General features: G+C 37.9%; 1 protein-coding gene across 4 annotated transcripts in view; it reads left to right on the top strand.

Annotated features, from left to right (window-relative positions):
- The window catches only part of LOC107690291 (zinc finger protein 385D-like), a 98,541-nt gene that overhangs the window by 70,232 nt on the left and 15,929 nt on the right, over positions 1-12,380 (top strand). For 3 of the 4 annotated variants that reach the window (XM_016488586.1, XM_016488585.1, XM_016488588.1), the window contains 2 exons: positions 5,366-5,508; positions 8,143-8,253. In XM_016488586.1, the coding sequence (XP_016344072.1) occupies positions 5,366-5,508; positions 8,143-8,253 (254 nt within the window). The remainder of the gene's footprint in view (positions 1-5,365; positions 5,509-8,142; positions 8,254-12,380) is intronic. The other variant, XM_016488587.1, reaches the window with a different exon arrangement.

Raw genomic sequence — 12,380 nt, 5'->3', positions numbered from 1 at the left:
ACTAGAAATCAGTGGTTAAGTTGTATTTACAACACTGTTCCAGAACACTTCACCCCAAATATTCAGATGTGTGTTGATCAGACTGTTTCCTGATCCTGGTAGAGTAGACTACAATGCCGGCTGTTCTGACTCACAGACTGTAAGTAAGTTTTTCATATTTAAAGAATTTGCCACTGACGATTCAAACGCGAGTTTTGGGCAGTGTAGAGTAGGGCTTGTTGTTTGTCATTTCTCCGATTACAAATGCAGACATGGTTTTATGTTTACGCGGCGCGATGCAACGCAACATGTAAAAAGACAGTATAAGTCATTATAATCCGTAATTATGTCCCCACTGGATGTAACGAATGCCTCATTTTTAATGGGTTTTCATGTTTTTGAATCGTCGCTCCGGCCTGACAGGGCATCACAGTATGGTAAGGGGCGTAACATTTCCGTCACACGCTTGAGGTATTCAGCCAATCACAACGCGCTGGATAGCTAGCCAATCACAGCACACCTCGCTTTTCAGACCGATGAACTTTGTAAAAATTGACGCGTTTCAGAAAGGCGGGGCATAGAGGAGAAACAATAATGTACAGTATGTGGAAAATAATGTTTTTTGAACCTTAAACTGCATAAACACATTTCATTACACCAAATACACAAAATAATGTTCTTTTTAGCAACATCATATGACCCCTTTAATATTATATACTGTATATCATAATGATTTTATAATAATAAATATGACATATTATGATATTTTAATATGTGAAAATAATATTATTGACTAAAAATTTGCTCACAATTTATTTTTTGAAATGCTAAATATACACTTGCCGAGCAGGCAAGTGCTGATAATATCTAAATGGTAATTATTGGCTCATAGCCTAATTATCTTAGATGCTATATTGGTCTGCCACTAATATACTTGGTCATCAGTTATTTAGAAAGCCACCAAGATATCCAAATGTGGTTCTTTATCAAATAGCAAACATCTTGTAACCATCTGGTCACCACTGAGGAGCCGAACATCAGCAGATCTCTGGTCCAACCCTGCACCGTCTGAGCTGGTTCTGCTGGACTGACCAGGCCCGAGCTGAATTTTTGTGTGTTTATTAAAGAGCTTCGGTGCGACCTGACACACACACTGCAGCTAAACACTATGTGCTCGTCTCAACAGCACAGAATGCAGCTCTCTCTTTGTCACATTCTCTCGCATCACAGACACATACAAATAGGAAAGCACAAATAAAATGCAATATACATGTGCATGCACACAAACACACATGCACATGCCTGTCACCCTCGGTTTCGTCTCAGGCAGGGTTTGCTGCCGCAGGGTTTGTTTGGGAGTGTGCGACACTGAGCTTAGGTTGTGTGTGCGGTACATGCTGTAGGCTTGTGCGTTATGTAAACGGAAAGAGGGATGTCGGCAATGCCTTCCAAAAAGCACACACACATTTGTACAAACTTTCACATGTAAACATATTAAAAAACATGTGCAGTGGGGTCCAAAAGCCACATTTGAAATTCTGGAAATAAACAAAATTTTGAAGTTTTTGAGAAAAAAAAAATAAAGGAGTGTTTTGCTATGAAAAGAAACAAGCATATTTCATATTTTGTATTATATTTCTGTGACCGTAATTAAAGTACATTTTTGACATTGATAATGTGACACTGTACAGACAGTCAGATGTTATTGCTTTTATTAAAGCTCAAGATGCCTCTTGGATCATCTCAACTCTTGATGGATGATGCAAATATGTGGCATATATGCAGTTCAAATGCAGGATCCCACTGTATACAATATCTTGCAAAAGTCTGAAGTCAGTAAGATTTTTTTAGAAGAAATGTATACTTTTGTTCTGTTGTTTTGTTTTGTTCTGTTTGTTCTGTTGTTGTATAAATATTGTTACTTTTGTACTTCTATGTACATAAAAAAATTCCACAAAAATATTAAGCAGCACATTGTAAATCCCCATTGATATTAATTAGAAATGTTACTTAAGCATCAAATCATCATATCAGAATGATTTCTGAAGGATCATGTGACACTGAAGACCGGAGTAATGGCTGTTGAAAATTTAGCTTTGTTATAACAGGAATAAATTACATTTTAACATTATATTAAAAAAGTAAAATAGTCGTTTTAAATTTTAACAATGATTCACACTTTAACTGTTTTTACTGTATTTTGATGAAATAATTGCAGCCTTGGAGAGCATAAGATAATTATTTAAAAAACATTACCAACCCCAGACCTTTGAATGGTAGTCTGTGCACAAGCATTTACAGTGGGTACGGAAAGTATTCAGACCCCCTTCAATTTTTCACTCTTTGTTATATTGCAGCCATTTGCTAAAATCATTTAAGTTAATTTTTTTTCCTCATTAATGTACACACAGCACCCCATATTGACAGAAAAACACAGAATTGCTGACATTTTTGCAGATTTATTAAAAAAGAAAAACTGAAATATCACATGGTCCTAAGTATTCAGACCCTTTGCTGTGACACTCATATATTTAACTCAGGTGCTGTCCATTTCTTCTGATCATCCTTGAGATGGTTCTACACCTTCATTTGAGGCAAATGGCTGCAATATAACAAAGAGTGAAAAATTGAAGGGGGTCTGAATACTTTCCGTACCCACTGTATATTCAGATATATAAAATGGATGAGTGAGGAAGTGAGTGTTGAAACAAAAGAGCAAATGAGGAAGGAATATGTGATGTGACATAGAAACACAGTGAGAGATGCCAGCTGGACTCTGCACTGATTTTGTGGCTATGTTTGAGAGGGAGAGAGAGAGATGGAGGGAGGGAGATAGACAGAGAAGCAAGAGCAGCGGATTCTGCTAATTACAGCTCTCTGGAAGTCATAATTACGCCTTTCAAATGTTGTCAGGAAAGAGAGGGGGGGAGGGAAATCTGGTCTTTCTTTTTGCTCAGTGTTTTGTGGTCCACTACATTCAAACACCAGCATATACTGGTGGCACCATCTGAATTCAAAGCTTTATCTGTTTGAGGCCAAGAGCATGTGTGTGACGTTCATTGTGTGGATGTGTGTATTTCTGGTTGAATATTGCGTGCGTATAACCACTTGTAAAATAAGTCTGCCTTTTCAGGGCGTGCTGGTCATTTATTTTGAGCTCCATTGAATTAGATTACACACTGTCACCCAGACATTTCTTTGGAACGTGAAAATGTGATGGAATGAGGTTGCATGAGGCTTTAGGACTGAAGTGTCCTCACTGAAACATCTCTGAAGTGCTTTGTGTGTAAGTTTTAAAGAAATAGGAAATTAAAGAGATAGTTTACCCAACAATGGAGATCATTTACTCGCTCTCATATCGTTCCAAACCCACTGGACTTTTTATCTTCCTTGAAACAAAAAGGGATGTTAGGCAGGCTTTTTTCTGTGCATTGGCTAGTAGTCTGTAGAACTTGATATCATCTATATTCTAATATAAATGTAAGCAGTTATTCTCTGATAATCTCTATTCTCCGGTAATCATGCACGTATCCAGATTTTGTGTTGTGATCAGTTATGAGGTATGCAAGAAACAATGATATTTGGCTTCAGTGACATCAGACCAGTGTTATTTTAGTATTATGTAATAGTATATACAAAGTTCTTTAATGTTTTGAATTTATTTTAATTTTTGGTTTAAGTTTTAGTAATTTTGTTAAGTGCTTTTGTCATTTTAAGCATTTCCATGTACCTTTATTTTTATTTGAGTTTTAGCTATTTAGTATTTAAACATTTATTTATATATATATTAAGAGGAGCGGACATTATCAGTGGGTTTAAATTGTCTAAATTTTGGAATTTTTTTACACAAAATTTTAGGATGGCTTCAGGAGACTTTGAATATAGAGTCACTTGGTCACTATTCACTTTCATTGTATAAAAAAACAACAGCATGAACATTCTGCTAAACTTCTCTTTTTATGTCCCACGGAAGATGGAAAAATCACACAGATTTGGAAAGACATGAGGCTAAGTAGATGATATTTTTGACACTTCGTTTGGCATTATATGAATTTTGTACACTAAGGCCTAATCCTGACATTTGAGCATATCTGTGTGTGTGTGTGTGTGTGTGTGTGTGTGTGCGTGTGTGTGTGCGTGTGCCCGCGCGTGTGTGTGTGTGTGTGTGCGTGCGTGTGCGTGTGCCCGCGCGTGTGTGTGTGTGTGTGTGCGTGCGTGTGCGTGTGCCCGCGCGTGTGTGTGTGTGTGTGTGCGCGTGCGTGTGTGTGGTGGGGTGCTGGCTGTGTGTTTACTCGCTCTAATAAATTGTCAGGGCTATGATTAATGTTGCACTTCTGTGAGTCGAAAGCATCAGTCCTCTCTCTCTTTTTTTTCTCAATATATTTATTAATTATTTATCCTTACAAACACTCATGTGGTTATAAAACAATCTGAAGAGCAATAGGACCAGCAAAGCTAATAATAATAGTATTCTTAAAATATAATGTAGCAATCTTGCTCAGTCACAATCTGTATCTGTATGCTAATATGTCCATGTTCCAGCTGGTTTACAATGTGTTTATGTGCTTTAAAGAGTTTTTGTCTGAAGTGTTGGAATGATATTCACTATAAAAGTGCAAAACTTTTTGCAGAGTATGCATCTGTAATGCACACTTTTGTGTAAAGTATATATATTTATATTAATTATATATATTGTAACCTACAGTCTTATCGTTCATAGGTATAGGTTCATAAACATGTTTTTGTCAACTATCCATTCAGGATTTACTATATTTGTAGAGAGTGTTATTTGTAGGGTTAGGCCAGGGTCCCCACAATCATGAAAAAAATGGAAATATATTGAAGGGAATTTTTAAATTGTGATTTCCAGGCCTATAAAGTTATATAATTTGATTTTAAAAAGAGAAAAGCCAGTAGTGAATATACTTATATCGAGTTATGAATTAATTTACTTGCATTGTCTTTGTGAATTTTTAAAACCTTAAAAACAGTCATGACTACATTTCACTCTCGATCTTGATGCACTTTCAAACAATCTCATGAGATCCTTTCAGGCTGATTTTTTTTTTCATGCAATATTAACAATGAATTCTGAATAGATAGAACAATAATTGTAATCAGAGCAGTCAATGTTTTTGTGTGTGTGTGTGTGTGTGTGTGTGTGTGTGTGTGTGTGTGTGTGTGTGTGTGTGTCAGAATAATGATGGTTTAAAACTCATTCGATCCTGGTTCACTGAACTGTCTGACTGTTATTAAGTATCTCCCTTCTCTTCATTGATCATGGTGTTTGTGCACTAATTGCTTGATTTAAATACTCTCCTGTCCTTGGTCTGAACAGTGGCGTTTTTCTCTTATATGTGTTGGTTGTTGTTGTTGCTCTTCTCAGGTACGGCTGCTCATGGGAGCCCCCTGCTGGCCTCATTACCGGTGCAGGGTCGCCTGCTGCAGACCCCTCTGGACCTGAAAAACTTCCTGCCCTTCCGGCTCAGTGGCTCCTCCCCCCTCAACCTGTTCCCCAACTTCAACACTGTGAGTTCATCAGCACTCTTGGTTCTATTTCCTACACCTCACCTTCCCAAATGTGTCATCATTTAAAGTTAACTCGGAACATTTTAAAGGCATCGCGCTGGGTCCCAAATGTCAGCTCTAAATGTCAGGAATGATTCCGCAGACTGCAGGGTATTTTTAAAAGTGCAGAATGTTTGCAAAAAGGGCCGCTAAACAGAGGTGTATTGTGTTAGATAGTAATTTTAGATTTAAGACTTGAGCAGCGGCTCAGATTAGGATCTAGATTTAGTTTCAGACTCTCTGAGCACAGTTTTGGAGGCAGTATGTGTGTAACAGGGTTCTCTTTCTTCTGATATCCGCATTCTGGACACACTCTCACACACACACACACCCACACTCTATGGGTTATGTTCGTGAGTACAATGTTGGTCTACACCAAGGGCACGTCTTTATCGCATATATGCACTGTTAATATATAGTCAGGTGCTGGTTCTCTTTACTCTCAGATCAGTGTGTGTGTGTGTGTGTGTGTGTGTGTGAGTGTGTACTACAGTGAAAAATGCACCTGTCTCAACAGCAAAGTAGCTGTCAGTGACCTCTCTCCTCTCTTATCCTCCACTGCTTTCCTTTGCTTTCCTTACTGCTCCTCTCCTCTTCTCTTCTCTCTACTGCTGCTTTAGTATGCTTATCTCTTCTCTGTTCTTCTTGTCTCTGCTCTTCAAGTCTCCTCTGCTCTGTTTTTCTCTCTTTTTCTCTTTACTACTGCTTTTGTCTTATTTTTTCTTTTCTGTTCTTGTGTCATGCCATCTCTTTACAGCTGCTTTGTCTCACTTCATCTCATCTCATGTTAACTAGGTTTTCATCCACCTATTTTTATGCATAGTTTGGGATATCACAAAAAAAACACTGGATGGAAACGCCAAGATGCGCATAAATTCTAAAAATGTGCATTAAAATGTATGCGCTTAACTAAGTAGGATAAATGTCTTATCCGGTAAGAACTATGAAAAACGCATAAACTATGATGGAAACACTTTTACCGAATATAAATTCCTTAATGCGCGTCAAAAACTTTGCAACTTTGACTTTGCAATGGGACAGAATGAAATCTCATTGCACAGCATCTGAAATGCTAGCTTTGTCATTCTAATATGCTTGAGCAAAGTCTCGTCAAAGTGCTTTGTTATAATTAACTCCCACAACTTCATTCCCAAACAGCAGACTCCGAAAATAAGATAACATGACCGCGTTTCGTCTGCGCACTCTGAAGTGTGTAATTTATTGTATACAAAAATGATTATATGCAGTGCCAACTGCAGCATATTAAATTTTTCTTCGTGATATTTAGCAAGAGTTAATCAGGAAGTGACGATTTTGTTCTTTTCAACTCACTGGAGGGAAACTGTGCTTTATTTGCAAATGTTTTATGCGGTATTCCAATTTTGCTCATAAGTTTAATTCGTATCTTTGGATGGAAACATAGCTATTGTCTCCCTATTGATTCAATACTTTTCATGATGTGTCTTATCTTGTCTCATCTTCTGATGGTTTTGTCTTCTCTTTCTCTGTCTCCTCTCTTCTCTTCGCATCTTGTGTTGTCTCATCGTCTCTTTTTTTTTTTTCTTTCGTTTTTATTGCTCCTCTTCTCATCTTTTATTGTCTTCCTATTGTCTCTACTTTTCGTCTCATGATGTGTCGTCTCCTGTCTCATCTTCTAATGATTTTGTCTTCTCTCCACGTCTCCTCATTGTCTTCTGTTCCTAGTTTGTGTTGCTTCATCTCATCCCATCTGTTCATTTCTCTTTTTTCCTCACTTCTCTGGAATTTACTGCTTTGCTTCTTGTCTCATCATTTCTTTTTTGTCTCTTTTCATCTCTTCTTGCTTCTTTTCTTTTGATTTTACTGCTAGACCCTTTATCTTGGCTCATCTTATCTCATCTCTTCTTGCCGCATCTTTCTCTTCTTGTCTCTTCTGTGCTTGTTTCTTCTCATTTCTTCTTGTTTCATCTCTTCTTTTGTTTTCACTGCTCCTTCTCGTCTCATCTTTTCTCATCTCATCTTATTTCTCATCTTTTTATTGCATTATTTCTCTGCTCATCTCATGTATTTTCCTCTTGTCTTTTGTTATCTGTTCTCATCTTTTTACTGTTTCTTTTGTCTTCTGCTCTGCTCATCATATCTTCTCTCTTCTCTCATCACTTCTCTATGGTGTCATCATCTCTTGTCTCATTTCATCTCATCATCTCCTTCATTCCTGCATTAATATCATGCTCCACCATCTCCTGACCCTCTCCAGTACTCAGAGTCAACAACAGGCGGCTTCATCAGACACATACACTCACTGACACACACACATTGACCTGGCAGCGTCCTAGCCAGTCAGGGATGACTGCGGATGAACAACAAGGACATTCTTGAGGCTCTAAAACAAATAGACGTGCGACCAGCTGCAGAGTCATTGTGATGTGGTGTGTGTTCCCATGGCAAGGGGTGTCAAGGGAAAGTCCCTCGGCCCCAGGCGTCAGGTTCAGGGTTGCCGCTGGGATGGAAGGAATGTGTTTGAATGAGCAGATAGTGAGTCTGTTGATTCGAAGTGATTGTATTTTTTTTTTTTCTTCAGTTCATTTTAACTTAATTTTCTCACCCCTCCCTCAGATGGACCCGGTGCAGAAGGCTGTGATAAACCATACATTTGGTGTTCCTCAGTCCCTGAAGAAAAAACAGGTCATCTCATGCAATATCTGCCACCTGCGCTTCAACTCCACGGTTAGTGTGTAGTGTGTGTGTGTTTCACCCTCCGCATTTGTGATGACAGACAGTGAACATCACGCTGGATGGGTAAAAGCTGTTTCATCCCTTACAGCATTTATCCACTTTCTTTCTTTGGTTTTCTCACTTTGTGTTTGATAATGTGAAATTATCACAGTCCCTTTAACATCTCTCTCTCTCTCTTCTCTCTCTCTCTCACACACACACACACACACAAGCACACACACATTTAACTAGTTAAATGGTACTTCCCATTGACTTCAATTTTATTATTATAATTACTGCAGACTTACTGTAACCCAATCCCTATTAAGCAATATAAGGCACTATATTGAATACAGTATAGCAAAGCCTTAAGCCTCTCATTGCTTACATAAAATTGGTGCTACATAAAATAAAGGACAGACATTTTCATTAAAATATTTTATTGAAATATGTTCACCCCAAAATGAAAATTCTGTCATTATTTGTACTTCTATGTCGTTCCCAACCCATATGCTGTTTTTTTTCCATTGAGCACAACAGCAAATTATTTTGCATACAACAACATTTCATGGTGATCATGGCTGTTAAGCACCATGAATAGCACTGTAAAAGTGGTTCATATGACTCATGTGCTATATTTTGAATCATATGTTTGCTTTGCGAGAAAAACTGACCAAAATGTAAGTCGCTGAAAATCTTCCCCTCTGCTGCAGCTCATTCACATTTAGTTGTAACACACAAGACACCTTTATTGGATCTCAAGATGTGTCCCAATGAAATTTCCCAGTGAGGTTCAGGAATATAACTACCAAAAATTCAGCCTGTTCCTCAATCAAAGCTATTATATTAGTTAGGAAGACTTGAAATACAATGTGTCATAAGAACTACTTTCACGGAAACAGTCTTAACAGTCAAAATCACCTCAGCCCTTATCCAATTTTTGTTTGTTTCATGGCAAATAAAAAATTAATACGGGTTTAGAGTACAGCTTTTTATGTATGTTTATTATATGTAAATAACTTGATCCAGGCAGCTTTAACAGTCTTTGTTGTTTCTGGCAAGTGCAGTGCTGCGTTGGACAGCAAGTTTGAGTGGAGAGAAGATCCTCGCAACTGAGATGATGTGCATGAAAAATGAAAGGATGCTTATGTCCATTGCTAGATTCATGCTGCTTGTGTTGTCATACTCACTTTGTGTTTGATAATGTGAAATTATCACAGTCCCTTTAACATCTCTCTCTCTCTCTTCTCTCTCTCTCTCACACACACACACACACACAAGCACACACACATTTAACTAGTTAAATGGTACTTCCCATTGACTTCAATTTTATTATTATAATTACTGCAGACTTACTGTAACCCAATCCCTATTAAGCAATATAAGGCACTATATTGAATACAGTATAGCAAAGCCTTAAGCCTCTCATTGCTTACATAAAATTGGTGCTACATAAAATAAAGGACAGACATTTTCATTAAAATATTTTATTGAAATATGTTCACCCCAAAATGAAAATTCTGTCATTATTTGTACTTCTATGTCGTTCCCAACCCATATGCTGTTTTTTTTCCATTGAGCACAACAGCAAATTATTTTGCATACAACAACATTTCATGGTGATCATGGCTGTTAAGCACCATGAATAGCACTGTAAAAGTGGTTCATATGACTCATGTGCTATATTTTGAATCATATGTTTGCTTTGCGAGAAAAACTGACCAAAATGTAGGTCGCTGAAAATCTTCCCCTCTGCTGCAGCTCATTCACATTTAGTTGTAACACACAAGACACGTTTATTGGATCTCAAGATGTGTCCCAATGAAATTTCCCAGTGAGGTTCAGGAATATAACTACCAAAAATTCAGCCTGTTCCTCAATCAAAGCTATTATATTAGTTAGGAAGACTTGAAATACAATGTGTCATAAGAACTACTTTCATGGAAACAGTCTTAACAGTCAAAATCACCTCAGCCCTTATCCAATTTTTGTTTGTTTCATGGCAAATAAAAAATTAATACGGGTTTAGAGTACAGCTTTTTATGTATGTTTATTATATGTAAATAACTTGATCCAGGCAGCTTTAACAGTCTTTGTTGTTTCTGGCAAGTCCAGTGCTGCGTTGGACAGCAAGTTTGAGTGGAGAGAAGATCCTCGCAACTGAGATGATATGCATGAAAAATGAAAGCATGCTTATGTCCATTGCTAGATTCATGCTGCTTGTGTTGTCATAAAGAGTTATGTCCCACTCACTTTTAGTGTCTGTCAGCCTCTGGGTGACACTTGATCAGTTTCAGGGCAGTTTGCAAGATTTTTGATGACTGTATTTTCATTTTTGGGGGTACTGTCCTGTCACTCTATTGCTTCTGTTTTTTCAAATGTGTACTGTATGTACACACACACACACACACACATATACTGTATATATAAAGAGAGAGAGAGATTGTTTCTTCAGACTTTTTTTCTGCTACTTTGTCCCACATTCACACAGAATATTGTACAACTCCATCGCAAAATTATAACTTGTGACCTTCACCATTTCTAAGTGGATAATCACCAGTGCATCTCTCATTAGCAAGGCATCAAAACACTTTTAAGTGTAGCATGCGGCTCACATCAATATTTTAGCCATGAAAAGAACCTGTGCACCTAATCATTGTGTATTTGTATGTTTCTGAAAGCTGTGGAAAAACTATTGAATAGGATGTCATTTGTAGTTCTGCTGTTCAGTTTTCACTGCTGTTAAGGGCATTTTTAGCCCAGATATATTCTGAGAGAGAAACCCAACAGAGTTTGCTCAGTTAGACGTCTGAAAGTCTATCAATTGCTCATTAGTTTCCCACTGCTTGTGGTTCACCATACAACACTCTATCTCTCAATCTGTCTCTCTGTCTTTTTGTTTTTCTGTTAGCCTGTCTGTCTGTTTCCTCTTTTCTCATTTTACTCTCTCTATTCTAACATTCTCTTATTAGCTGGTAGAAATATTAAATAGCTGGTTGAAACTGTGTGTGTGTGTATATAGTGAAATATTATTACAATTTCACAATTAAAAAAAAAATAAAATTCCACAAAACTGTTTTCTATTGTTTTTATGTAAAATGTCATTTATTCCTGTGATGCAAAGCTGAATTTTCAGCATCATTACTGCAGTCTTCAGTGTCACATGATTGTCAGATCATCAACACATGATGTTGATTTGCTGCTCCAGAAACATTTCTTATCACTGTTGAAAATGCTGCTTAATCTTTTTTTTTTTTTCTTTTTTTTTTTGTGGAAACTGTGGTAATTGTTTTCAAGATTCGTTGACAAGTAAAACGTTCAAAAGAACAGCTTTTATTTGAAATAGAAATCTTTTGTTAGATTTATACTGACACTTTTAATGGTAGTGTACAGTATATGTATACACCGATCAGGCATAACATAATGACCATTGACAGGTGAAGTGAAGTCTCTTCTTAATGGCACCTGTTAGTGGGTGGCATATATTAGGCAGCAAGTGAATGTTTTGTCCTCAAAGTTGATGTGTTAGAAGCAGGAGAAATGGGCAAGCATAAGGATTTGTGCGAGTTTGACAAGGGCCATGGCTAGACGACTGGGTCAGAGCATCTCCAGAACTGCAGTTCATGTGGGGTGTTCCTGGTCTGTGAGGCAGTGTGATGCTTTGGGCAATGTTCTGCTGGGAAACCTTGGGTTCTGCCATCCATGTGGATGTTATTTTGACCACCACCTACCTAAGCATTGTTGCAGACCATGCACACCCTTTCATGGAAACAGTATTCCCTGGTGGCTGTGGCCTCTTTTAGTGGGATAATGCACCCTGCCAGAAAGCAAAAATGGTTCAGGAATGGTTTGAGGAGCACAACAACGAGTTTGAGGTGTTGACTTGGCCTCCAAATTCCCTAGATCTCAATCCAATCGAGCATCTGTGGGATGTGCTGAACAAACAAGTCTGATCCATGGAGGCCCCTCCTCACATCTTACAGGACTTAAAGGATCTGCTGCTAACATCTTGGTGCCAGATACCACAGCACACCTTCAGGGGTCTAGTGGAGTCCCTGCCTCGACGGGTCAGGGCTGTTTTGGCAGCAAAGAGGGGACCAACACAATATTAGGAAGGTGGTCATAATGTTATGCCTGAT

The sequence above is a fragment of the Sinocyclocheilus anshuiensis genome, unplaced genomic scaffold (genome assembly GCF_001515605.1).
Source record: "Sinocyclocheilus anshuiensis isolate Anshui unplaced genomic scaffold, SAMN03320099.WGS_v1.1 scaffold461, whole genome shotgun sequence".
In the NCBI taxonomy this organism is placed as follows: domain Eukaryota; kingdom Metazoa; phylum Chordata; class Actinopteri; order Cypriniformes; family Cyprinidae; genus Sinocyclocheilus; species Sinocyclocheilus anshuiensis.
The sequence above is the reverse complement of the archived record's forward strand: the minus strand, read 5'-3'. Positions and strand labels throughout refer to the sequence as shown.